This window comes from Anser brachyrhynchus (assembly GCF_964034855.1).
Source record: "Anser brachyrhynchus genome assembly, chromosome: 13".
Lineage (NCBI taxonomy): Eukaryota > Metazoa > Chordata > Aves > Anseriformes > Anatidae > Anser > Anser brachyrhynchus.
In genome coordinates this window covers 15,269,618-15,296,532 of record NC_137708.1, presented here as the reverse complement: position 1 = coordinate 15,296,532, position 26,915 = coordinate 15,269,618, and the positions used below count along the sequence as shown (strand labels likewise).

Below are 26,915 nucleotides of genomic sequence, written 5' to 3'. Positions count from 1 at the left end.
AAGCAAGAGCACCTACCCTAAGGGGTCCTGCAGGCCCCTCCTCTAGAGGGATGCACCTAGGTGCACAAAGGGCAAAGCAGCACTCTAAGCTGGAAAGAGCTGTTTGCGTGGCCTTTTTGAGCCCTGCCCGCAGGACACAGAGAGAAGGTCCTGCCTGCTTCGCTAGGAGCTGCTTGCACAGCTTTTCAGGATCGTCTTCTCCCTTCTGGTTGCAGGTGGAGCTCACAGCAGTCAGCGGTGATGGCAGCAGTGCCCAGGATGCAGATGGCAAGGTGGAGGAAAAGCTTGGACCCAAACTGGAAGAGCAGCCGCCTGATCCCAACCCGAACGCAGAGTGTGTGGGAAAGACTGTGAAAGATGACGTCCAGGGCCCTCTGGCAAGCCAGGGGGATGGCAGAGGGCAGGAGCCTGCAATCCCCAGAGCTGCTGAGCAGGAGAGCAGCGGTGCTGATGCTGCCTGGACACCTGCAGATCCTCCCAGCGACAAGCAGGCTGACGTTCCTCCAGCCTGCTCTGGGGCTCCAGAGAGCGAGCCTGCTGGGAAGGAGAAAACCACCCTGAGCACTGGAGCACAAGGGCCAGCAGTGCTGGCAGAAGGGACGTTGTCTGTGGTTGCTTCCGGCTGCAACACCTCAGCCTCCACCCCTGCTACTTTTACTTTGAGTAGAGTGTGCTTTCCCACATCTCAGGCCCCTGCTATGCAAAAAGTGCCCCTGTCCTTTCAGCCTGGGACAGTTCTGAGCCCGAGCCAGTCGCTAGTGTACATCCCACCACCTAGCTGCGGGCAGCCGCTCACTGTGGCTACACTTCCAAGCACCTTAGGGGTCTCCTCCACACTCACCCTCCCTGTCCTGCCTTCTTACCTACATGAGCGTTGCCTTCCAGGCATTATTGCCTCCCCAGAGCTGCGCTCCTACCCCTACACCTTCTCTGTCACCAGGCCCTTGGCTCCAGATGCCAAAGTGGTGTCTGTGGAGCTTAGCTGCTCTTCACCTTCAGGTGGAAGTGGTGCCCAGACCGCTGCCGATGGCGCTCCCCCGTCCACAGCTGGCCCTTCCCTCTCGCCCAGCCAGCCTGCACCGGCAGCATCGTGTGGAAGCACTGCTCCCTCTTCTGGCACTGGCACGCACGCCAGAGCCCCGGCAGCGCCTGAGCCGCATGCACCGGGGACCGCTACTTCAGTCTCTCCTCTGAAGTCTCCTCCGCAGCTGGAGCGTGAGATGGTCTCCTCTCCAGAGTGCAGTGAGATGCCGCTCGATCTCTCCTCGAAGTCCAATCGCCAGAAGCTGCCTCCGCCCAGTCAGCGCAAAACACCTCCGATGCCCATCCTCACGCCCGTGCACACCAGCGGCAAAGCACTTCTCACCACGGTCCTGTCCAAGTCCCAGCGCGCAGCACAAAGCACAGGCAGCAGCGTCACCTCGTGTCTCAGCACCACCCCGCCCTTTGTCATCTTCCCCGACTTCCTGCGTAACGGCGAGCAGGGCTCCTGGGTGAAGAACACCACGCTCATTAGCACCATTCCAGGCACCTATGTCGGCGTCGCCAACCCAGTGCCTGCCTCCCTGCTGCTCAGCAAGGACCCCGGCGTGAGCTTCAGCAGGGACCCACGCCACCTTCCCAAGCAGGAGCCTATTTCCATCATTGACCAGGGAGAGCCTCGAAGCACTGGGGTTCCCTGCGGGAAGAAAGCCAACCAAGCTGGAGCAGAGAGACAGCAGGATCCTGCCAGGAGACTTCATGGCAGAGTTACTCCGGGAGCTCCTTTGTGTCAATCCAAGGACATCTCCACCTGGAACCCTGTCCAGGGAAGTGTGTACCCGCGCTGTCCCGTCAACGGAAAACCTTCCAATCCTCAGCTCCTGCCTCTTGGCTGGTCTCCTTATCATCAAACCCCCCTGCTTTCGATTGGCATCTCCACGACAGGGCAGCTGCCCCCAAACCAGAACAGCTCCTGCAAGCCAGCTGGTACAGGCGAGCTCCCGACGTTCCTGAGCGTGCAGCCGACGGAGTCCAGCACCGCAGCCCAGAGCCTGCCGGAGGGGCTGCCCAGGCTCCCGCCTGTGGAACGGGAAGCTGCGTCCAAGGGCAAGAGCTGCCGGGCCTTGCCCAAGCTCTGTGAGGAGCAGGCCAATCCAGTCCCACTGAATGCAGGTCCGTCTCCTCAGACCACTGCTTTGGATGGGAAGGGGGGAAAGGGGAAGGTGGACAACCCTCAGAAGAGTCAAGAGTGCGATGGACCAGAAGCTGACTCGAGTAAAGAGGGCAATGTACAGACTGAGACTCCCCAGGGGAGCTGTAGCCTCAAACAGTCGGATGCAAAGCCTAAAAGCCAAGTGTTAGCAGCGTACTTGTCTCATGATCTGCCCGCAGTCGGGCAGCAGAGCCTGCGAATGATTCCAGAGGCACCCGCGGCGAGTCAGCGCAAGGAGCTGGGCTGCGAAGGCTCCCAGCAGCCGCCAGCTGCAGAGCCCCTCCAGTGCGTGCGCCAGGTGGATCTATGCAGAGTCAAGAAGGAGCGAGTGGAGTGCGACGTGTCATTTGCATCTGTGACTTGCTTGCGAGCTGGGGCTGCTCCGCAGGCCTTTGCCGAGGTCAAGCTCAAAGGCGTGGGCCAGATCAAGCAAGAGGGCAGCGTGCGCTGCAAATCCAAGCGGCAGCATGATGGGGACGCCAGGCAGGCGCAAAAGAGACTGAAGTGCAAAGCGCAGGATGGTGAGGAGTCCCCGAGCAAATTGGGGAGCCAGAGCGTGCACGGCCGGAAGGTGGGTGAGAGGCTGGGAGGAGGGGGAATTGGCTGTAGCTGGGGCTGTTGGGTTACTGCAAGGGTTAGCAGGTGAGCTTGGGGGTGAGGAGGGAGCTCTCACGGGGGAGGGCAGCTGAGTGCACAGGGCTTTCTGCCCGCTCTCTTTGGCATTGCCTGGCAGTGGATTGATGTCTGAAATACCTGTATCTGCAGGTAATTGAGAGCAAAAATGGATCTGGGTTGTCAAAAATGCTGGAGGGCACCAGCATTATGAGTGGGGGACAGTGTTTTGTCCCTTCTCCCTTGCTCCTCCAGCACCGTTAATCAGCAGCTCAAGCTTCAGTCTGTGTCCTCCATTCACAGTGGCGAAAACACCACGACAATCTGCATGAACTCAGCAAGCGAGAAGGCCGAACTGGCCTGGGATCAGTGAAGGATCACAACAGCCTCAGGGTAAAGCGTAAGCGTAGGAGGCCAGCGAAGACAGAGTTCCCATCTCCAGCACACCGTGGGGACAGCCACGAGGAAGGTACTGTTGTGAAAGGCAGCGTGTGCTTGCAGGGTCAGGCTGTGGCGGTTTGGGATGTACTAATGCTGTGGGACCAAGCTGTAGGTCTCCAGAAGCTGAATGGCCTCTGGAGCTGGCGGCTTCCTACCACAAACTGGGGTCCTAAACAGACCTGAAATGAGATGCTGGACTGTCCTGCCCAGGCCGGCAGACGTGTCTGCAGAGATCTGTGGCGCGTCTCCTCAAGGGGTGGTTTTCCCCGCAGGTTGCCTTGAGAAGAAGCCCAAGAACAACTTTCGGGATTTCATTCCGGTGGTGCTGAGCAGCCGGACACGCAGTCAGTCGGGTGAGTTGGGGCCAGGATCCCAGGCGCTGAGGCGGCCCCGCTGAGCGAGGGCAGGGTGCTTCACCACCGTGTCAGATCACTGGCGTCCCGGGTGGATTGTGAGCGTTTCCCTCTTTACAAAGTCCTGTGCCTGTCTTCTCTCCTGCCTCACGTTGTGTTTTTTTCTTATAGAGATCTTGGCTTTTTTGTCAGCTAGAAATTCCACTTTCTTGCAGGAAGCATTGCTGGCTCTTCAGCTAGTGTGATGGGAGAGTGTGATGTGACTGGCCAAGGCATTTTACCATTGTTGGAGGAGGATGAGGAAGAAGAGGAGGAAGAAGAGGAGGAAGAGACATCCTTGAAACGTCGCAAGCTGCGGAAATCCCACCGAGCATCACGCTATCACAGTCGCAGGGCCAGGGACAGGTCTCTGTCGGAGAGGAGCAGCTGTCATGCAAGGAGAACCCGGGAGCTGCCCTGGAGAGTGGAAGCACCCAGGCAGCTATGGGAGCCCAACGACGAGGAGGAGGATGACAGCCACATCAAAAGAAAGAAAAGGAGACGACAGAAAAGTCGGAGATACCAGACAGGGGAGTATTTGACTGAACGAGAGGAAGAACGAGTGGGCTTTCCCCACAGGAGGCGAAAATCCAAAGCAGGTACAATATTGGAAGAGTTTCTGGTACTAGGCCAGGGCCCAAGGCTTTTTTATTATTTTTTCTCCCCTCTAAATAATTACGGGGTTTTGTCAGTACAATCAGAACAACAGGCTTGATGTCCACAGTGTGAGCCACTCAATTGATCATCTCTTTCAGAAGTATTTGCAGTAAATTTCTGAGCATGAAACGCCAGTTTATGTGGCTAATTAGATACTGATCTCGCCCTCAGATTAAGACAGAGGGCATGGGAAAATGGGAATCAGACGAGGTAGCACAGTGAAACATTTCTGGACAAGCATGGACCCCGGGAGTGGTGTTCAGCGTTCCCGGCTAAAGTAGAGGGAGACAGAACCATCACGGTTCAGCTAGGCTTCTGTATGCTCTGTTTTGCTTTATGAAGTTAACTTGCAAGCTTGTACGAAGGACCGTAAGGATTAACAAAGCCAGAGTGTTTGCAAGCGACAGAGAAATCCTTCCCTGTGGTTTGTATTGGCAGCTTTGCTATGAGGAGAAAGCCGTGCCGCCTGCTTGTTGTGTCCTGCTTCCTGCTCTGCCTCCGCTCTTGCATTTTCTTCCATAACTGCCCCAACCGTGTGGTCAAAACTAAATCTGCGATGTGTGTTTCCCTGAGATTTAGCAGTCTCTGTACTCCCTTCTCTCTGCCCATGCAGGGGCGTTTTGAAGCTGTTGTAAGGATGGGGTTCGTCCACCAAAAGGCAGGTGTCTCAGATGGCTGGTAGCTCATAGGTGTGTCTGGTGCGGGTAACGTCTGTTAGGGCTGCAGAAGAGCAGCTCTAAGCCATGCTGTTGGGGGAAGCACTTCTGCCGGCCCCCCTTACGCTTGAGTTCGTCCCTCAGAAGTGATGTAGTGGCTGCACAACTGCTGCTGTCTGCTGCGCAGCATTAGTGCTCAGATCATCAGCCCTCAGGAGAAGCTGTAATGCTGATGAGGCACTATGAGTAGGAATAGAGACTACGACTGTCCTCCCACTGCATGGTCTCCCTGACCCTGGTCAGCTGCAGCTGAGGCACACACATTGATGAGAACATTGAGCCCGTGGTGTTCCTCTGACCATGAGACATCCTGGGGGGGCTGGAGTGTGCCACTTTCAGGCACATGTTGTCCGACTTGTCAGCGTTTCGCCTGTCAGTGTTTTGCCCCTTTCTTGTAGCGCTGCAGCGATGGGCTGCTTTAAAAGCTTTGGCCTAACCCAAACAGAGCTCCAGCACGTGGGCAGAAGGAAGCAGATGTCAGGGAAGGAATATCTCAAGTCCTTGTGTAACAACTAACGCTGGGGTTAGTTGTGAAAGTGCCACAGCGTTGTACAAAGGACAAGGGCATTGTTGGGCAGCCCAGCAGAAATCTTTATGCAGTGATTGCTTCCAAGCCAGCAAGGAGGGAATTGATTGCCATGTGCTGCCTTCTCGACAAATATCTTTGCTGAAACTTTGCTTCGTTACAGTCTTAACATCCAACGTGCTGTCAGGGTCTGTCTAGCCCGCAGTTTTCTCCTGGCTGTAGCAAGCGCAGAGGCTATGCAGGGCAAGCACTCGAGCACAGCTTTAGCCTGGCTTCAGCTGGCCGGGGTTCCCCAGCATTCAGAGCAGCTAAACTGGGGCTGTCCCTAACCAGGCCTTCTAGAGTTAATTTATGGGCCTCGTGGCCAAGAATTTGTCTGAATCCTTTCTGCTCCTGCTGATATTTGCTTCCACCACCCCTGGGTGGCAGCAAAGCCCTGAAGTTCTGTCCTTGCCGTGCAAAGTCCTTCCTTCTGCGTGTTTTTTAACTCATTTCATCAAGTGCCCCTAGGTCTTGCACAGCAGGATTGGGTGAACAAGATTTCTCCATTCAGCTGATCCACCCATTTGTGATTTTTACAAACTTCAGTCACGTCCTTTCAGCTTTCCCCTCACCAGGCAGAGGAGTCCCAGCTTTTCTGTAAGGTAGCTTCTGCACCCCTCAGTTGTTCTGGTTGCCTTTCCCCACTGCCCCTCCAGTCACCCCAAGACAGTCAGGCCCAAACAGCTTGTAGTGCTTGAGACATGTTTGCTTCAAGATTTTATATGTGTGTCTACCGAGGTGTGATGGGCAAACCCATTTCTCTGCAGAAGATCTGTGACCCTGGTTCCTAGCAATAACAAGACGTAAGTGGAAGTTATTGGTGGTGATTGATGTGGTGAAGCTCGAGCCTTAGCGTGACTTGGAAGCTGCTCCTGGACACCTACAAAACCTGTCTCGGTACTGGAGGCGGCAGGATCAGTCGTTCATGCAGTGTCCCTAACAGACCCAAGCATTATGTTTCTGGGGATTATCCTCTTGATCCCTTGAAGTAACCCGCAGGGGCATTTCCTAGCTCTTCACCTAGAAATGAAGCTTTGTTCACAAAGTGCCCAAAGCTGTGCACAGAGCTATGCTTGATAGACTCTGACTTTGAAAAGCTGCGTGCAGATGCCTCTGCTCTCCTTCTATCTGCACAGTGCTCTTCCTTTGTAACCTGTTTTATTCAGACACTGTTCATAAACAGCAGAGGGAGCTGTACAGTGTCGTTCATGTCAGGGTGGTTATTTGTTCACGGGGCTTTGCTTTTTGGTTCCATACTTTTTCTCGTTGCTGTCGTGCCCTTGCTATTGGATGTTGCTATTTCAGTGAAGTAGATTGCGTGTCCTTCCGTGATGAAGAGGGTTCTGTAATGAGGACCCTGCAGCTCTGCATCATGAAAGGAAGGAAAGCCCGGATTTCCCTTGAGGCACTCAAGTATTTCCTGCCTCCATGCATATTAAATTGAAACCCTAATGCCCTGCTTAAGGGGAAGACATGAGAGGGCAAGGCAGGGTCTGGTTTTGTAGGCAATGACTGATCATGGACAGCTTAAAGGGGACACCTCCTGGATGTCCTGTCTCTCTAAGGGGTGTCCCATCTGAGTCCTGCTTAGCCTTGCAGATAGGAGGGAAGTGCACCATACGGCAGCACGCAGTTACCCCGCTACATGCTGACAAGCACGCTGACAAACTGCGTTCTCTGAACTGTTAGAGCTAAAGAAAAACCTTCGTGAGTTGTGTGAAAGTCCCAGTAGGTTTGGTCTTTTCAGACTAGGGTGGCTGTCTGCTGCTGTGCTTCTTGTGTCCATGCTTCGTCTGTCCCTGATGGGGAAAATTTGCATATTTACTGCTTGTGACATGCCACAGGGCCTCTACCGTGGTCTGGGTTTCTGGGTGTGTGGCCATCGGAGATGAGCAGTTTGTTCTGACTGGTGGCAGAGAACTGGGTTGCTGGTCCTGTACCTACAGAAACTCCATCGTTCCCGTTTCTCCTTTAGATTTTAGGTACCGGAAGCAGAAGGAGTCTGCGCAGGGTAAAGGCACAGAGCTACAGCTGAGGAGCAGGCTTTCCCCATCCCCCCGGAAATCTCAAGGACATCCAGACTTTCGAAATGGCTTTTTCCTGGAGAGCTCAGACAGTTCTCCTGTCCAAGAAGAGCTAGAGAAACCATCAGGAAAACGCAAATGTAAAACCAAACACCTGGCAGGAATCTGTGATGAGGGGAAGGTATGGCTTGAACTGGTGGGGGAACATGGGTGGGGAGAAATGAGAGGGTGTTTCCTGTTTGTAAGCCATGCCTGCACGTGCTAAGAAGTTGTATTCCTTTTTTTTTTCTTTCCTTTTTTTTTTCTCCAGGTGAAAGGATGCTGGATCCAGCCCAAAATGCGCTCTCCGAAGAAGTCCCAGGACTCGTGGCCACTTTGTAAATCCCATTGTGTCAGCCCAGGGAACTCCCCTGAGTTGCCTGTGGCCCAGCACATTCCTCCTGAAGCACGACGGCTGATAGTGAACAAAAACGCAGGGGAGACCCTTCTGCAGCGAGCAGCTCGCCTGGGCTACAAGGTGAGTTTTGGTGCCTCTGGCTGCTTTTGTGTACTGTGCTGCCTTATTTTGGTTTGTGTGTAACCAGGCCTGCAACGGTATCGTTCCTGTAGGATGTGGTGCTCTATTGCCTGCAGAAGAAGAGCAGTGACGTGAACCATCGTGACAACGCTGGCTACACAGCTCTGCACGAAGCCTGTGCGCGAGGATGGATTGACATCCTCCACATCCTGCTAGAGCACGGCGCCAACGTGAACTGCAGTGCGCAGGATGGCACAAGGCAAGTCACTGAGAGGGGACACTTCTGGGGAAGCACCAAAAGGTTTGGAGGCAGTGAGCAGGATGCGTTTATCAGGAAGAACTATCGGTCATCACTAGATTTGTTTTAACCCCAAATTTGTTTTAACCCAAAATGGATAATTTGCATTGCAATCTCTTCCAGTATCTTCTTTTTCTGATAATGCTCCTGTCCTTGCAGGCCTGTCCATGATGCGGTGGCAAATGACAACCTGGAAACCATGTGGCTTCTACTTTCTTATGGTGCTGATCCCACTCTGGCCACTTACTCTGGGCAGACAGCTGTGAAGCTTGCCACTAGTGATGTGATGAAGCGCTTCCTCTGCGGTAGGTGCCAAGCCTTGGGGTGGCAGTGTTTCCATCCTTTTTATGTGGCAGCATACAGGACCAAGTCTGGGTGTTGAAGGGTTTAGAATTGCCTGAGCAGCCAGTGGCTGAGTAATTATAGTTCTGTCCTCTTGTGTTTATGTTTTTACCACCCAACTTTTAATTATAGACTAACATATCATTTACCAGATAAGATACAAGTCACTTTTTGATCTCTAATGTGCAAGGCAAGAATAACAGCAATGTTTTGGTCACATAACTAAAGTCAGTGTAGTGTATCAGAATTGGAGACACTGTTCAACACGTGCAGTTCACGATTCTGTTGCATAACCCAAGTGAACATACTTGTGTTGCCATGTAACAATTCCGTCTCTCTAAAATGCCATGGCTCTGCCTAAATGTCGCTTGCTTGGCATTACTAGAAAAGACCATTGTTGATCACTGTGTCAGAGGGTGAAGCATGCCCACTTTCTATACTGTTTAAACAGAAGCAGGATGAGTGTCAGGGCTTCTACACAACAGTGAGGAAGAGAGAGCTAGCGTAAATGGTGGTGGTTCCCGGATAGATATAAGGTAGAAAATCTCCAGTTTCTAAAAAGTCTTGTTTGCCAGTTGTCTGTCTGTGCTCCTCCAGGCTTAATGTTATGTGCACATGTTGTTGATGCAATTTTGAACTTTAGATGACTCAAGAACCTTTCTTTCCGATCCAGATAGTATTGTCAGTTGCTTTCCCCTTTTAGCTTCTATTTCATGTTCTTGGGCCAGGGCAATGCTGTATTATCCTGAGTGAAAGTACCCTTCTTACAAGTAAGTTACGGTTCAGATTCTGCCACACTGCCTAACTTTGCAGCAGAGGAAAAGCAGCACAGGTGATGTGTCTTATCCAGGATCAAGGGATATGTATGCCAGGATCACAATGTGACCAGTAGATAAGCGTTAATCATCTCAAATTTCCCTCTTTAGATTACCTTTTGGATCTCCAGGGGCGCGCTGATGGGGATCCTCAAACAGCATGGGACTTCTACAGCAGCTCTGTACTCGGTGAGTTCAGTCAATCCCATTTAATTTACAGCAGCAGAGCAGAGAGAACCGTGTCTGTGAAATAACGATGCATCGTTCACTCAGTTCTGTCTTCCCTCCCAAATCACATCTCAGCTATCTTGACATAATGCTACATGCTGAGAGTTCCCACAGCTCCTGAAAGGGACTTTTTCTTTGGGAAACTACATGTGTGGGTCCTTCTAAGTAGGCTGCAAACAGTGAGCAAGACTAGACTCCAGGTGCTGCTGTTGATTCGTGAGGATCTTTGGGTGCCAATCCTGTAGCATATTATTCTTGTAGCAGTACTTGTTACTACCCTGCTAACCAGTTACCAAGATAAAACCAAGGAAGACAGAGGAAATACTTACTCCTTTGAGGTGTTTTCCTTGAAAAGGTCTCAAACTTCCAGGTACCCAGAGCTGCCCATCCAGTGAGATAGCTGTGCCTTGGGTTTATAGATCCCTCTCCTCTGCTTTGGAGTGGGGGGCATTTGTCTGGAGGAGTCCCTCTCACAATGCTAGGTGTTGCCCTGTGAAGGCATGAATTGTACCTTGTACCATCACGTTCTGAAAATGATGGCTACCAGCTTAGGATTTTTCTTTAAACGATGCAGGCGAAAGTTCCACAAATTATTTTGTATAGCTTCAGTTTCCCCAGGGTCTAAGAATGAAGATGGATCTAGACCTGGGCCTGTGGCAAACTGTGGAATCCCTCCCAGCCACTTCCAAGATGATAGATCATCACTTTTGAGTCCTTCGTAAAGACTTGGGTTACTTTTGCTGCCAAGCTAAAAGGCTGTTGATTTTAGTTGCTCACCCCTTGTCATTTCCGATGTCCTACTAGGAAAGAAAAAAAAAATAGATGTTTCAAAGGGTGCTCTTGGTAGAGGACTTAAACTCAGAGGGCCCTGTGACTCTTTACTTCGGAACAGAAAGAATTCTGTATAGGCTTTTGCACCTTGGGCCAAAGAAACTGTTAAAACCACAGCCTCCTTCCTCTGGATTTCTAATGGATTTCTAATACTTGAAGCTATTACAATCCTTTAAGAAGAATCCTCTTGACCAAAAGAAAAGTAGCTTCTCTTTGAAATATTTCAAAGATATTACCCCTTTTGATTTATCACTGATTCCTACTTGGATTTCGTAGTTAAACAAGGAAAGTGTGTGGTTTTCTGGGTAAGAGGGTGGCTGTCATCATTTACTATAGCATGCTGAGTTCTTGGTTGCCCAGAGAGCTTATGTGCTTGAGTATCTGCTTGTACCCCATTCGTAAGTGTTTTTTCTTCTTCAAGATCCTGGTATGAGATTGTAGACTGTCAATTCTCGTACTCTGTAGGATACCTGCTGCCACGTGCAAGTAATTTAGAAATGTGCCATCTTGGTTTTGCTTTTTTGTATACCTAATAGCATAGATGTGTATATCTTTCAACATTTCTGTCCTGTATGGAAAAAAAAAAAGCTTCTTTTACCCGTGTTTTTTTTTTTGTAGCTGGCTAACCTTCAGGGGGGATGAGGGCTATTGGGATGCCATCAGTGATGGCAGTTTACTGCTCACAAGAAACTTGCTTAGATGCTTGGCTAATAAGTGGAAGGGCTCTTCAGGAAGCACTGGGGACAGCATTTCATTTCCTTCCCCTAGACCTCAGTTGAGCTCTTCGGAGCATTTCTTCATTGAGGGTGGAAAAAGACAACCTTCTCTGTTAAAACACATCCTGCTTCTTCCAGTGGGACTTCACGCTAGCTCCTGTCTGCTGTGGATGTCTCCTGGGCCCCTGTCATTCACATGGTGCCATTTATCAGGCTTTGTCTTCCTTCTATCCCGTGCTGCCTGAAGTTGGTTAACAAGTCAGACAAACCCAGCATTAAACTGCCTTATACAATTCCTGAGAAATATCTTTTCACCCTCGCTCCAGTGGAAGGATCCTTCCATTGCTGGGTGGGCTGATGCATCTCAGGTGCTTCAGACTTGAACAGTTACTTCCACAGAGCACTTGGGAGAACTTAGGTTCTTCCCAGACCTGAGGCTGATGATCCCAAGAGAGATGTGACCACAAAATATTCAGAAACTCCGTGACACGGTATAGCTTGTGGGATATTTTCCTCTCTGGCTCAGAGAGAGGATGGCAGAGATCCCAAGCTGAAGTAGTAGCATGCTGCTGTCAGGTGGGCAGTCACACTGTCCTTCCTTTCACCTCTCTGCATGGAGCGTTTCCAGCGTTACCCTTGACACTTGCTTTTGTGAGTCTGTGTGGCAAGAGGCAGCAAGGAACTAACCCAGCTGGAAAGCAATCCTTTATCCTGCCACGTCTGTTTTCGGTGGGCACAGAAAGAGACCTTCCTTTTCATCCACACTTAAATGAGTGCACAGCAATAGTGAACTGGCAGCATTAGACTTGTCACCTGTGCTTTGACAGACACTACTGTATGATCAGAGAGCTGAAGAGAGAGAAGAGAGCTTCTACTGTGAGGACAGGCTGAGAGAGCTGGGGTTGTTCAGCCTGGAGAAGAAGAAAGCTCTGGGGAGACCTTGCAGCGGCCTTCCAGTACCTAAAGGGGGGCCTGCAGGAAAGCTGGAGAGGGGCTCTTTATCAGGGAATGTAGCGACAGGACAAGGGGGAATGGCGTACAACTAAAAGAGAGTAGGGTTAGATGAGATACGAGGAAGAAATTCTTCACTCTGAGGGCAAGGAGACCCTGGCCCAGGCTGCCCAGAGGAGCTGTGGGTGCCCCATCCCTGGCAGTGCCCAAGGCCAGGCTGGATGGTGCTGGGGGCAGCCTGGGCTGCTGGGAGGGGTCCCTGCCCATGGCAGGGGGCTGGAATTAGATGGGCTTTAAGGTCCCTTCCAACCCAAACCATTCTCTGATTCTGTGACACCACCTGAATCAGCGAGGAAGAGCAAGATGCCTGAGCCTAGGACAAGGGACTGTTTTCTTTACAGTGGTGTTTAATGAGAGTTTTGAAATGCCCCTTTTGGCTCAGTTACCTTCAATAGCCACCTCTGGTTCCTGACAGCAGATAGTCCCCAGGGCAGCAAAGTACCTGGTTCCGCTGTAGCGTAACTGACCTAGCTGTCAGGCAGCTAACCAGCTTGGCAGAAAATAGTTCTATTTCAGTGGTTCAGTCCTTCAAAGTTTCCCTTTCCATCAGAGCCACCCACTGAAGCACGGAACATTACGTGTCGCTCAGGATGGAGGAAAAATTCCAGGCCGCTGCTTGATCCATTTCCATTCTTTGAGGCAGGAATGTTGTCTGCATTTTCCCTTAGATCTGCAAATCTCTGGGGGCCAAAGGAAAATGAGACAAACGAGGGTGTGGGATCTCTAAGGTCTGGGTATGGTAAGCTCGTCAGCATCATGCACTTTATGCTCCTGTAGCTCACGATACTAAGTCCCACCGCAGGGTTTTGTTCTGCACCTGGGACTAGCATTATTGTGCCTGATTATCTCTGTCTTATGGTGGCCCAGGATGTTCTTCTTCGTCAGCAGCCTTCACTCAGGTTAACAGACAGGACTGAGTGTGAGCAGTTTTCAGGATAGATGTTGGACCATGTTTTTGCCACATTAAATGCAGTTAATTCTTTTCTCCCAAGTTGTTCAAGAAACGTGTTTTTTTTTTTTTTTCCCAGCGATGGCATTTCAGCTTTGCCTAGCAGTGATACCAGCACAATATTCATGTCACTTATTTTTGCCTTTTTCTACAATAACTTTTGAATATCTAAGTTCTTCTGGTTCTTAAGGATTTTTTTTTCCTTGGCAGGACCAAGACATTATTTAATTTTTTTCCTGAGACCCATGTGTGAATACATGTCTCCTGTCACCAGCTGTAGTTTGTCTATTAACATAACATTCCTGCTAGGTGCCGCATTTATTTGTAGAGCAGTATGGTGCGTGGATCTTGCTCATGCAGCACACCGTAAGACTTTTTGGCAGCCTTTTCTTTCATATGTGGTCTTGAACTTTTTTTGCATGATTGGTTTGTTTGCTTATCAGCACATTTAGTCTACTTTGCTCTGTTAAATCTTAACTCTATTTTCTGGAAGTTTTTGGAGTTATCCTATATTATCTCAGCAGGCTCTGCAAACCCAAGACTATTCATACCTTTTATTAATAAAACCCAGGGGCAGAAAGCTATTTTTCAACACATGCGAGCAAATCCTGCTGGAGGTCAGAAACCTCCTAGAAAAGCTAGCTTTATGCCAGAAATCTATGAAATCATACTTGTTGTCTTGTTTTAGTAGTCTTCAGGTCTGCTGCACAGTTTGGTGGCACAGTCTTGCAGTCCTTATTTAGACAGTTACTGGCATGTATCTCTAGACAACCTGCTGACAGTTGTCAAGAGTGGGATCTGGGTGGCAGAGTACTCAATGAGCAGGGAGCAGTGCCTTCTTTTATAGGATCTGTGCAGACAAAGCATCTTGTACATTCACCTCCTTCCTGACTGGCACAGATTCTTCCAGGCTGCAAATAGCTGTGCTGGTAAAGGAGTGAGAGCTGAGGCCATTTCACGGAGAGTCTGGGAGGGGTCAGTGTGTGCTTGACCCCCAAAAAGACTGCCAAGTCAAAGTATCTCATTTTGCAAGCAGGCAGTGCCTTGTCTCATGTGTGGGATCAGTGTAAACCTGAAGGTTGCTATAACGTTAAGATGTTCTTCCTATGTAACTCACTCACTCTGTGGGGCAGCCTTGCACTCGAGAGTTTCTCCAAGATGAAGGGCTGGAAAGAGAGCAGGAGGTGCCCCTGGGAGTTAGCTTTCACACTTGTGATGTTGTGGGGACATGCATGGGGGATTGTGGTGGTAGCTGGTCCAGAGTTATGCCTCAGGGAGTGATGAGCACCAGCTAGAGTGAAACTGAGCAATACCAGTGTCTGTTTTCCTTATTGCAGAGGGGAAAGATACCATTGGATGCGATCTTCTGCTCAACCCTCCAGGAAGTTCAGACCAGGAGGAAGAGGAGCAAGATCCTGACAACTTCATGTTTGAGTTCTCAGACAAGCCGCTGCTTCCCAGCTATAACCTCCAAGTGTCAGTGTCTCGCGGGTGAGTCTCTTTCCCTGCAGCGGAGAGCATTTGGGTGACATTAATGCTGCAACAGAAGGGGGCTCATGGGCCTGAAGGTTAATCTCCAGGTTGGGGATAATGTGAAATGTTCAGGTATTGAAAATTCACGCATGCTTGAGGAAACTCTTGAGAGCCCAAGCTGCAAAGGAGACAGGTAGTGCGGAGTTTAGCTTGTTACGTTTTTGTCCTGTAGATCTCAAACCAGTTAGCCAATGGATGAAATTACCTTTATCCTTGTTCTACACGTAAAAACACAGAGGCATGGAACTAGGACAGCTTTCCTAGTAGCAGCAGCAAACTGCTGTTGCTGAGGCAGTATAAGCCTCTTGTGGTACACTCCCTATCTTATGCCATCTCATAATAAAGCATGGCATAGACTGTTGGGTTTTTTTGTTTTTTTTTTTGAGTAAAGCCCCACTTGGTTGGTGAAAAGGTTTCTGCAGCAATAGTCAGTAGCAGCTTGCACTGATGGGTCTGACTGGGTGGTTTCTCATGTTGTGAGAGTCTGAGTCAGGTCACAGCACTGGAGCACTCCTCCCTTCTCCACCTCCCGTGACACGATGGCTATTGCATTTGCTTGGACTGCAGAGGGGAGAAGAATGACTTGGAAGAGGGAGCAAGAAAAATGCCTCTCTTCTGTTTAGCAAATTTCTACTCCTGACAATTTCTGCCCAGCCAATGGGACAAGTACGGTGATCAGGAGAAATGGCTGGAAGGGAAGTGGAGCCCCTGGCATGGCTTACCGCTGACTGGGGGTGCTGCCGGGACATCCCCTAACAGGCAATCTTCTTGCTGTCCTCGCAGGCCCAGCAACTGGTTCCTCTTCTCCGACGTGCTCAAGCGCCTGAAGCTGTCCTCCCGCATATTCCAGGCCCGCTTCCCACACTTTGAGATCGCCACGCTGCCCAGGGCGGAGTTCCAGCGCCAGGTCGCCCTCAGCCAGGTGCTGGCCCAGGACGAGGTGCAGGAGAGCCCCGAGCCAGCGCAGGGTGCTGCAGAGACAGTGGAGCTGGTGCACTACGAGCCCGAGCTGCTGCAGCTGCTGGGTTCGGCGGTGGAGTATGAGGCCTGGAGCAGCTGACGGGGGCAGGTTGCTCCCTGCATTACAAGGCAATAATAAGGACCAACGGGAAGCAGCCCTCTCAGCGCCAGCAGCAGGGACCCAAGTCTTTGGCCAGCCAGTCCTCCTCCTCACGGTGCCTCGGTGCCAGCTGGGGTGAGAGGACGCTTGCCTCCAAGGACTTGCCAGGGTCCCTTTGTGATGAGCAGCGGTGGTTGCAGCTCTCTGTCAGCCCCATCCAGCAACAGCAGGAGGTGAAGCCTTCTCTGTGGGGCTTCGTGGGCTGGAGCTCATGGGGCAGTGACCAGCTCGAGCTCTGCGAGCGCAGGGCAGCGGGTGCCGCTGCACGTTCCTGCCTGACCCTGTGGAACTGCGCCTCTCTGTCTGCCCTCCTCCCTGCCCCCAACGTCTTCCATAGTATTTATTTAATTAGTATTTAATTTGTAATGTTTCCTTTGTTTTTGCTGAGTCTGTATCACTGTGATTATGTGAGCTGCGGGCTACGGGACGAGGGCTTCCTCCGGCCCCTCTCCAACACTCCCCACGGCTGGCGCTCCCCTGGAGCACAGCCCCAGAGCTGCAGAACTCTCGCACCTCGGCTGAGAGCCTGGGGACAGTCACTGCTCTTAGCTTTGGAGCCAGCTTCTGCTGAAGGCACTCTCCCACCTGCCAGCCAAGAGCCAGCCGCTCTGCTCCGTCCTCTCACCAGGCTCCTTCCTGCATTTCATTCCCGCTGCTGCTCTCAGTCCCCGTCAGCTGTCGCGGAGGCAGCTGCAGCCTGCGGCCCCGAGCAGACCCCACGCTTCCAGCAGCTTGTCTCCCCCTGGGGTCTCTTACCACTGCAGAACCCCGCTCCCCACCTTGCCCTGTGCTGTGTCTGCTTGGCTTTTCCTCACTCCACGGCCCCTCCTGTGTCACTGGGAGCAGTTCTACTGGCGAGAGCGGGCACGGCACGCTGGTGCCAGCCACACGGGCACGGGGCAGGGCTGCTCCGCTCCCCGTAGATGGTACAGTTTTATTGTACAGGTGCTAACAGGACTCTGAGGACGGGACAATCTGTTTTTTTCTGGCTCTCCCCTGCTCAGCAGCGGGAGCAATGGGTGTTTTTTTTTTGTTTGTTTGTTTTTTTCTTTGTGTTGTGTTTCTTCCCAGCCAGGGCAGGTGTACCCTTTCCCCTTGGACTCCCAGCTGCTGGCCTCCACTCCCTGAGGCCCAGCATCTCCTTTTTTAAGCCGAGGGGTTTTGCCTTTGGGTGTGTATTCTGGCTGCTCTTTCTGATTTCTGTTTTATTATAAGCAACAGGCTGTGGTGTCAAAAACACTTCTGTACAGAAAAAACCTGCATCAGGCCCCCTGTGTCTTGCCTCTTTTCCTTTGTCCCACGTCTGCTGCCTGCTGTGCCCTGAGGAGCTGCAGGGCTGCGGGAGAAGCGGAGGGAGGGATGCCCAGCTCCTTCTCATCCTCTGGGGGCCATCCTGCCCTGCAGCCTCGCAGAGGGCAGCCAGGTGATAGGGAGGGGAAAACGGCAAGGGCTGGAGGTGGGTTCCGTGCCTGCTGTCCCCGGGCCTTGGATCAGCAAAGGTGCCTGCCCACATCAGCCGCAGGGCTGGGCACACGCTCGGAAAGCAGGGATGTTGTTCCGCACAGTGCAGCCGTGGCGTAGGGGCCATGGTTTGACCAAGAAAAGTTGTTGGGGAGACTGCTCACAGTGCCCCAGCTGTGTTTGTGGGTGCGTGCATGCGCTCTGCTGCTGATGCTCTCGCTAAGCAGAGCTCAATACCTGTGGAAAGGGGCTGTCGGCATGAGCTCTGGGACGTCAGCTGGGCACCATGGCCTGGCCTATAGAAAAGCTGGGCTCTGCGAGGGCCAGCTTTGTGCAGGGACTTGGGGTCAGCACTGGTGAGGGCGAGGGTGTCCCTCTGCACCCCAGCCTGACTCATGCAAGAAAACCTGAAAGGAAGCAGCACTACTGTTCCCACTGTGCGGACCTGCTTCAGGACTAAGCTCAGAGGGGAGCACCACAACCAGGCCCCAGCAGTGCCCAAGCCACACCTCTGTCAGCCAGCGACCTGTGGTCCAGCCCCAGCACCTGGCTGCAGGGCAGCCTTTCCCTTTCTGCCTTCGCCCAGGCAGGAGCAGCAGGGGCTCGTGGCTCGCTCATGTGGGATTTTCCTTTGGGAAACGTGAGGCCCTGTTGCCCCATTGCCCCCAGTGCAAGGGCCCTCTGGGGGTACAGGGTTGGCTCAGCCTCTGCCAGCACCCAGGATGTACCCGCACCCCAAAAGAATGCCCAAGTTACCAGCCTGGAAAAAAAACAGTGCAGGAGGCGGCGAGGGGGGGCTGTGGGAGCAGTGGCCAGAGCTGGGCCGGCCGGCCAGCCCCAGCGCAGACAGAGGTGGCTGTGTCAGGGAGGGCAGGGGCTGCACACACACTGCCCTGCGTCCTTGGTCCCTCCTGGGCTGCAGCTCTAGTGCTGATACTGGCCGTGGTCGTGGTCCCTCCCCTGAGACCCGGAGGCTCTACCTGGAGAAAATACTGGAGGGGGGCTCCGTGTCCCAGCACTGTCAGCGTCCAGGGCGGGCACAACGGCCAAGCCCTGCCCTGCTCCTCTCTTTCTCTTGGTCGTGGCTGCAGGGTGGCGCTGAGCACGGGGATGGCGCTGGCAGTGAGTCGGGGGCTCTCCTGGCCAGGCTCCCCACGAGGATGGGTGTGCCTGCGCAGAAAGCAAAGTCGCTCTGTGCCAGGACGTGCACCAGCTTGGCTAAGGGGATGTTCCCACAAGTGCCAGTGAAAGAACAGAGCCCTTGCATCCCTGACCCCGGCGGTAAAGGAGAAAGGGACTCTTGCCATTTGTGGCAGTAGCCACCCGGCGGGTAAAGAGCAGTTCCTCATCCAGCCCTTTCACCTGCCAGCTCTGGAGGGTTTTAATAGCACAATTAGAGGTAAAACTGAGTAGAAAATGGCACGTGTTTGCTGGTGAAAACTCAAGAATTGATCTCCAGTAGCAGGAATTCAGCGTGGAAAAAGACCCTGGCTGAGCAGCTCGGTCATTTACCTGCCCCTGCCTTCACCACAGTAGCATGAAGGCTGCCAGCGTGGCTTTTTGCAGTGCCCGGAGGCAAAGCGCCGTCAGAGCAGTGCAGAGGGTTGCAGCAAGACCAGGACTTGCAGAGAGCCCCATGGCAGAGCCAGGGAGCTTTCTGAGTGCCCTGCAGGACATTGCTGGGCTGGTACCCAGACGCACACCAGCCTTTCAGGAAACAGCCGCTGGTCCGGAGGTACAACCCCACCCTCCCACCCCCCTTTAATCTCTTGATTGAAAGCCTTCTCTGGGCCTGTCTTCAGAATCAGACCCCCAGAGGCACACGGTCGCTTCTGGCAGGTTGCTGATGGCACTGGAACATGAGAGCGAGGGCGGCAGGAATGCCCTGACCCTGCAGGGCTGAAGGAAAGCCTCGGCTGTGTCCCTCCAAGCAGGCAGTCTCTCTGGTGTGCTACAGCCCAGCACAGGGCGTCACTGATGGACGGGGGAGCACCAGAGCTGCAAAGGAAGGGCTCAAAAATCGAGGGGGCGGATGGCTCTCGGAGACGCTCCTGTCCCTGCCCCAACAGCGCGGCGAGGTTCCTTGCCGAACCACCATGATACGATGTGGTGCAAGCAGGAAGTAAAGCAGTGCAAAACGGGGATAGCACGGAAATTTTCAGGGTCCTCGACTCGAGTCAGAAAAAAGGGTGGGAAGGGAGCCTGAGGCAGATAGCCTGCTTGCAGCAGCGCTGATGCCAGCACCATCCCAGGGCAGTCAGGGCTCTCCCTGACAAATGCGGTGACACTCCAAGGATGGGTATCACCTCCAAACCTGCTCTCTGCAGGTGCTGTTGGTGTGAGAGGCATGCTGTGCCCTCTTCCTCTGTCCTATTCCTCTTCCTCTGTCCTATTATACTGTCTTTACCCCCATCCATGAGCTTTTACCTGCCTTTTTTTTTTTTTCCCCTAATTTTCTCCCCCATCCCACTGTGGGGGATAAGTGGAATGAGCAAATGGCTGTGTGGTGCTCAGCTGCCTTCTGGGTTAAACCACAACACATTTTTATCAATGATCTGGATGAGGGGATCAAATGTACCCTCAGCAAATTCACAGAAAATACACGTTTAGGCAGCGCTTTTGATCTGCTTGAGTGTCAGAAGTCTTCACAGAGGGATCTGGATAGGCTCGATTGAGGTGCTGAGTCCTTGCCGTTGAACAAGGGTAAGTGCCGGGTCCTGCACTTGGGTCGCCATGCCCCAGTATAGGCTTGGGGAAGAGTGGCTAGAGAGTTGCCCTGCAGAAAAGGACCTGGGGGTGCCGGTCGGTAGCCAGCTGAACATGGGCCAGTAGTATGCTGAGGTGGCCAAGAGTGGGTCCTAGCGTGGCCAAGAGTGGCATCCTGGTCTGCGCCAGAAACACTACGGTCAGCAGGACCAGCAAAGCAACTGCCCCTTTGTGTGGTGAGGCTGCACCTATATTGTGTTCAGTTTTGACCTCCTCCCTACAAGAAGGATATTGAGTTGCTTGATTGAGTACAGAAAAGAGCAACAAAGCTGGTGAAGGGACTGGAAAAAAAGACTTACGAGGAGCAACTGAGGGAACTGAGGTTGTTTAATGTGGAGAAAAGGAAGCTGAGGCGAGACATCATGACTCTCTACAACGACCTGAAAGGAGATTGCAGCGAGGAGGGTTTCAGTCTCTTTTCTCAGGTGACAAATGATAGGACGCAAGGAAATTGTCTCAAGTTGTGCCAGGAGAGGTTTAGATTGGATATGAAGAATTTCTTCATGGAGAGGGTGGTCAAGCATTGGCAGAGGCTGCCTGGGGAAGGGGTGAAGTCACCATCCCTGGAGGTATTCAGGAGATGTGTGGATGTGTCACTAATGCGTACGGTTTAGTGGTGGACTCTGTAGGTCAGGTTGATGAAGACTTTGTGATCTTGAAGGTCTTTTCCAACCTAAGTGATTCTATGAAAGGGAAAAGGGAAGGGGAAGGGGAAGGGGAAGGGGAAGGGGAAGGGGAAGGGGAAGGGGAAGGGGAGCAGGACGAGACAGCTGCAAATGATCTGATCATACTTCTGTTTGACTTACTTCCACGATCATAGGGAAGCCGCGTGCGTCCCCCACCATCACCAAAGACAGACTGTCAATGGCAGAAAACGCACAACCTATCCCGCTGAAAGGGACCTACCTCAGGAGGTCTCTAGCCCAGCCTCCTGCTCACAGCAGGATCAGCTCAGGCCCTGTCACCAGGATGGTGACAGCAGCACATCTCTGGACAGCCTGCTCCATCACCTGACTTCTGTGGTGAGAAGTTAAATGGGGGAAAACTACCCAACTTGTGGGTATGCAGCAACTGCAACAGTGAGTTTGTAGGATTCTGTGGTACACAAGGACACAGAGGCTTTGTTTAATAAACATTTCTATTTATTACAAATCAACAAAATTCACCACTAGGAAGAACATTATGATTAATAAGGCAAATAGGTATATATGAATAAAAACTTTTTCTGCTATGACCAGGAAACAAGTACATGTATACATAGCAGATATGAAGGTTATAGGAACTGTTAATAGCAGCAAAGTGGCTCCTTTGCTTAAGCTGGAGGTTTGGCATGCTCCACAGACACCGTCTTGGAGAACAGGGAGAAGACCTTGACAATGTCCTCGCTATCCTGGAGAAGGTGTTCCAGCTTCAGGTCCCTGCAGGAGAGAGGTAGGACTCTCTCCTGGGAAGGGAAGGACTCTCTCCTGGGGAAGGCAGGGGCAGGCAGGGGCAGCCAGTGGCTCTGGGGAGTAGGTAACGGGCCCAGAGATCTGTGTAGATAAGGTGAGGGGGAGCTCCTGGGAGTGGAGGACTTTGGGAGCAGTGGGGCAGAGAGGCGCAAGGGGGCAGACGATTGTGCGGAGAGTACGCAGGGGAGCAGTGTGGCAGGCAGGAGATATAGGCGCAGAGTGTCTCGCAGAGAACCCTTCACTGCCAGGGCTGGAGAGGGGGAGAGTTGTCCTCCTTGCACCGTGACAGAGACCCTGTGAACCCCGCACTGCCTCGGGGAGCTCCGCCAGCTGCCACAACAGGATCCCCGTCCCCCTGTGCTCACCCACCGGTGGACGATGGCCCTGCTGTGCAGGTAACCCAGGCAGAGGACCAGCTGGGAGAACCAGAGCCCCACCTGGCACTCAGAGCAGGACCCCTGGCTCTGCCACCACGCCAGGATGCTCCCCAAGGGGGCCAGCTCCATGCGGAGGCAGAACCTCATCCTTGTCTCTGCGCATTCATAGATGCTGATGAGGAGCTTGCAGCTCAAGGCTGTGAAGACCTGTGGGCACACAGACATTAACACGGGACAGGACTGCTATTCCTGACCCCCTCTGACCTCCTGGAATCCTCCATCTCCTGCAGCCCATCCTCCCTGTCCCATTTATTTGCCCACCAATGCTCCCCTAACCCTGTGGCAGCCCCCAACAAAGTGCCCACCAACGTTGCCATCCTCATGGACCTCCCACCCGCAATAACTCCTTGCCCCTCTGAATCCCTGCCCCTTTGCTCCCTGGTGCCTCCAGTAACCCCCTACCCCAATGACTCCCCCAGATGCCTCTGCCCCAGTGAGCCTCGGAACGCCTCCCAGTTCCATTCAGCTCCTCAGATGTCCCCCTGCCCCATGCTGCTCCCCCTGCCCGCCTGCCCCTGCTAGCCCCTGATGCCCCACTGAACCTGCAGCGCACCCCTTGCCCCACAACACTACATCATGCTCCACAGCCCCACAGCTCGTGGGGGAAGTGGGGCTGGGGGAACCCCTCTCTACTGACAGGATCTCTGCAGTGCCATAGGAAATCAGTCTGGGTTTGTCTGATGCTGCAGGTTCCCAGCATCTGAAGGTTTATAAGATTTACTCACCATCTATATTCCTTTTTTACTCCAACTTATTAAAACCGTTATTTTACTGTACCATTTGTTTTAAGGTCCTTCTTATTGAGATCGTTCTCTCTCACCCCTCTGACAAGTGCAGAACAGCCCTCAGAAGGAAACAAGATAGTCCTCGTCTCCCTACCTTCAGGCCAATATCCTGGCTTTGCTGCAGCTGGACTACCAGTCCTGCTTCTGAAAAACAGCAAGAAACAGTAAGCAAAGAGCTCACATCTGGAGAGTTGCAGCCCCTCCATCAAATCTAGCTTGGCCTTGAATTTGATTGAACTAAAACGATTTCCAGTTAAGTTTCTGTTGACTCTGGCATACAAGGTGGTGCAGGAGAGCCAGCAAGGTAACGTCCATCAGCTGCTGCACCAGGGCTGCCTGTGGGGCTGAGGCTGCTCTGGAGCACCATGTGCCTCGTGCGCAGCTGCTAAGCTCTGCTCTACGTTAAGACACAGCCACGCACCTCCTGAGAGGCTTCATAGCAGTGTGCTAAGCCCGTTCAAGGTCAGGCAGCATTAATCCTCTCCAATATCCTCACAGTAATAGCTGCTCCTCTTGGCTGCTGGAGTCACAAATGCCGGCGAAGCCACATGCCCCCCTTGGCACTTGTTAGGTAGCTCTCTTGGCCGCCGGAGCAGAGCTCTGTGGCGTGCTAGGCCACAGCTCCGGCGGTGCTGGGGTGAAGCAGGGGAGAGGCTGTGCGAGCAGAGACATGCAGCCACCGTAGCATGCAGAAGCTGCACGCCTGATATGGCTGCAGCTGGCAACAGCTCATTAACTCACACCTTCTTGCAGCTGCATGTGCACAAACCTATGGGCAGAGCAGGGCCCAGGAAGGGATTGAGGCAGATTCTGGTAAAACCAGGGCTTTCTGGCTGCCCCTTGCAAGGTGTTCTGCTCCTCCCCTGTGTGCCAGTGCGGGGAGCGGGGCTGCTGGAAGGAGAGGGGTGGGCCAGACCTGGGACCCGACCCAGCATGGCCAGAGGAAGCACTGGAGGAAGACAAGATGTAAAAGGCAAGGGGAGAAATGTGGGCACTTGCGTGCACGCAGGCAGGGAGGCAACATGACCGGCCGTGCCAAAACTGTTCCACTAGAGGGAGCAGGCAGATCGGCTCTCAGGCGAGGCAAGGGGAAGAGTTTCTCTGTGGAACAGGCAGGATCTGGGCCTTCCTCCCCCGCCAGAGCCTAGGGATGCTCGCCACCAAGGCACGCATCTCAGGGACCAGGAGTTCCCCTTTGTGATGTTACATCAGGTGTCGTCCTGGTACTTTGTGCAAGCTTTCCTGTCGTCCCTGGCCCAGGCAAGGGACTCCTGGAGCAATCACAAGGAGGTTTGTGGTCCTACACAGAGTCCCTGTCTTTGTGCTGCCTAGATGGAAAAAGCGTCTATTACCCACTGCCAGGCACCAGCCCCAGGCAAGGTGAGCCAGGCAGAGCCAGGGCTGCTAGCTAGATTCAAGGACAAGTTCAGATCATCGTGCAAGCTCCTGGTCTCCTCTCCCCACCTCGCAGAAATCAGGCTGCCTGCCAAACACAGAAACAGCCTTTCCCAGGCCTGCATCTCCGAAAGAAAAGGGTCTGAGGGTATTTTGGTCAGGCTAGAAAATGAACCAGCCGCCCACTCTGCCCTCCCCTAGCACACAGCTTGACACCACGTCTGGCTGGCCCAGGGGAAGCAGAACCCTGAAGCAGGTGCCTCTATATCCATCCTTCCTCCACCGCAAGACACCTTCCTTTCACGCAGGGATGTTCATGGATGTAATCCGGCGTGGCAGGAAGACAAGGGCAGCAACAGAAGATGTACGGACACAGAGGAGCAGCCAAAATACCTTCTGCTGTGCTGTTCCTGGGTTTCAGTTCCCACACTGAGAGCAAGAGCAGAGTCAGCTGTGTGGAAGGAGACAGAAGGAGAACTAGGAAAGTGGGCTGCGGAGGTGGGGACAGGAAACACAGCTGGCCCACATGGGTGGCTGATGCACCCATGCTCCAGCTGGGCTGCGTGGTGTATAGCTGACCTCTGGCTGTGTCCTTTCCCCCCTGTCCCCCCCACTTCCCCTCCCCCTGTTTTTTTTTTTTTTTATGCTCTGCTTTTCCAGGAGGTTGCAAAACCCAGAGGATGAGTCAAAACAACCCAGCAGAGCTTCCTTTTATTCTCTGCAGCCCAGGAGCAGCCAGGTGCCGTATCTCAGCTTAACCATTCAGGGGAGGCACCAGTCAACCTAAGTTGGAGACGTCTTCCCTTGAGGTGCAATGTCAGATCCTGGGGCTGAGTCAGAAAGAGGCGTGCTGTGGGAGAAGAGGAGCTGAGCTGAGCCAGCCCAGAGCCTGCCCGTTGGCAGAAGGCTGCACACACGAGCTCTCCACCACAGCTTCTAGGAATGGGAGTTTCTGGCCAGCGAGGGCTAGCTTGTGCCCATCCAACCAAACAGTCCTCTCCCACCTAGGGTGACTGTGAGAGCCTTCAGCCTCAGCCCTACGTCTGGCAACGTGTGGGGCCGGAGGAGCTGGCCAGCTCTGAAGATGGCCTGGCGCAGCCCGGCAGGAAGGCCTCTCTCCCCAGTGACAGCAGCGAAAAGCAAACCCTGGCCCCGACCAAAGGGAGGGAGGGAACCGGTGGCGGATAGGGGCTGCAGACTGCTCCCAGCCCGTTGAGTTTGGGAGGGTATGGGTAAAAAAAGGCTGTGTCCTCATGTGCTCTCCTTGCAGCTTTGCAGCCAGCACACTGTGGGGCAGTCCGGTGGCTGCTTTAGCTCCCGGTCAGGCAGGCAGCAGGTAGAGGGGCTGGAGCCTGCTGCCCCCGAGCACTGTGCAGCCAAAGCCGGGCATACACTGACCCAGATCAAGCAAGGTGCACTCAGCAATTTCCAGAAGGATGTTTCTACTAAAATATTACTAGGCAGAGAGTACATCGGCCCTGTGAACTGCCTTGACAAGGGGAAGGGGTCCCTTGCAGTTCTGTGGGTAAAACCTAAATATACCTCAGCCTGCTGTCAAGGAGCTGGATAGTTCTGGGGATGGGGAGGGAGGAAGGCTGAAAAAGCCCTGAGCCAGCAGGAAACCTGCGGTGGGAAGCTCTGAGTCAGCTTCAACTACTGTTTTGCTGAAATCGGTCCTCCCCACAGCCTCCATATGGTTTGCATGTTTCTCCAAATTCCCTGGAACAAAGCAGAGGGTCTGCGTTCCTCACAAAGAAAGCACACACTGCCTGTGTCTGTGTCGGGTCTGCTTGTGTGTGTGTGGTGGTTTTACTCAGGTGGGCAGCCAAGCCCCACCACAACTGCTCTCTCGCTTCCCCCTCCTCAAAGGGAGAGAAAATACAATGAAAAGGGCTCAGGGGTTGAGATAAGGACAGAGATCACTCAACAATTACCATGACGGGTAAAACAGACTCAGAGTAGGGCGATTAGAGAAATGTATTGCCTATGACTAACAAGCTAGAGAAGTGAGAAACAAAGAAAACAAACCAAAAACACCTTCCTCCCACCCACCCTCTTCCACCTCCTCCCCCTCTCCCCTCATCCTCCCCCTTGCTCACGCCAAGATGCCACGAGGGACGTGCGAGCAGCCCTCCCAGCACCATGCGCAGGCAGCACGTCCCCGCACAGCAGCTGTGGCTGTCCTGCAGAGCCTCCAGAGCCACGCCTGACCTGGCTGTGCAGTGCTCCGCTTGCCCTGTTGCTCCTTCACCAAGAGCTGGGACCGCCTTTCCAGAGGGATATTTGGGATGTGGCTGAGGAAGAAGAGTTTCTCTGAGTGTCTCTCAGAAACACAGATTCCTCCCATCACAAAAACTTTGGCTGAGGAGATTTTCTGCTGGTTCAAGAGTGGCCTTAGGCAGATTGGGACTGCCGATCCCACAGAGAAACTGGGTGCCCAGTTACTGCTGTATCAACGCTTTGGCATTGTTAGACAACATTTCTGGAGTGCTGAGTCACGCTGTTTGGGTGCTGAGTCATGTCTGCTTGGGTTCCCCTTCCTGGTCCTGATGACACAGAATCACAGAATCACAGAATCGGCTGAGGCTGGAAGGGACCTCTGGAGATCATCTGGCCCAACCCCCCTGCCAAGCAGGGTCACCTAGAGCACGTTGCA

At 53.1% G+C, this 26,915-nt stretch overlaps 1 protein-coding gene across 2 annotated transcripts in view; it reads left to right on the top strand.

Annotated features, from left to right (window-relative positions):
- Positions 1–17,232, top strand: part of BCORL1 (BCL6 corepressor like 1) — a 29,467-nt gene extending 12,235 nt beyond the window's left edge. For both annotated transcript variants that reach the window (XM_080554097.1, XM_080554096.1), the window contains exons 4-14: positions 216–2,765; positions 3,110–3,275; positions 3,520–3,600; positions 3,816–4,238; positions 7,556–7,785; positions 7,915–8,121; positions 8,214–8,380; positions 8,579–8,724; positions 9,688–9,765; positions 14,649–14,802; positions 15,628–17,232. In XM_080554097.1, coding sequence (XP_080410223.1) covers positions 216–2,765; positions 3,110–3,275; positions 3,520–3,600; positions 3,816–4,238; positions 7,556–7,785; positions 7,915–8,121; positions 8,214–8,380; positions 8,579–8,724; positions 9,688–9,765; positions 14,649–14,802; positions 15,628–15,904 — 4,479 coding nt within the window. In that variant the 3' untranslated portion in view covers positions 15,905–17,232. The remainder of the gene's footprint in view (positions 1–215; positions 2,766–3,109; positions 3,276–3,519; positions 3,601–3,815; positions 4,239–7,555; positions 7,786–7,914; positions 8,122–8,213; positions 8,381–8,578; positions 8,725–9,687; positions 9,766–14,648; positions 14,803–15,627) is intronic.
- The last annotated feature ends 9,683 nt before the right edge of the window (positions 17,233–26,915 follow it).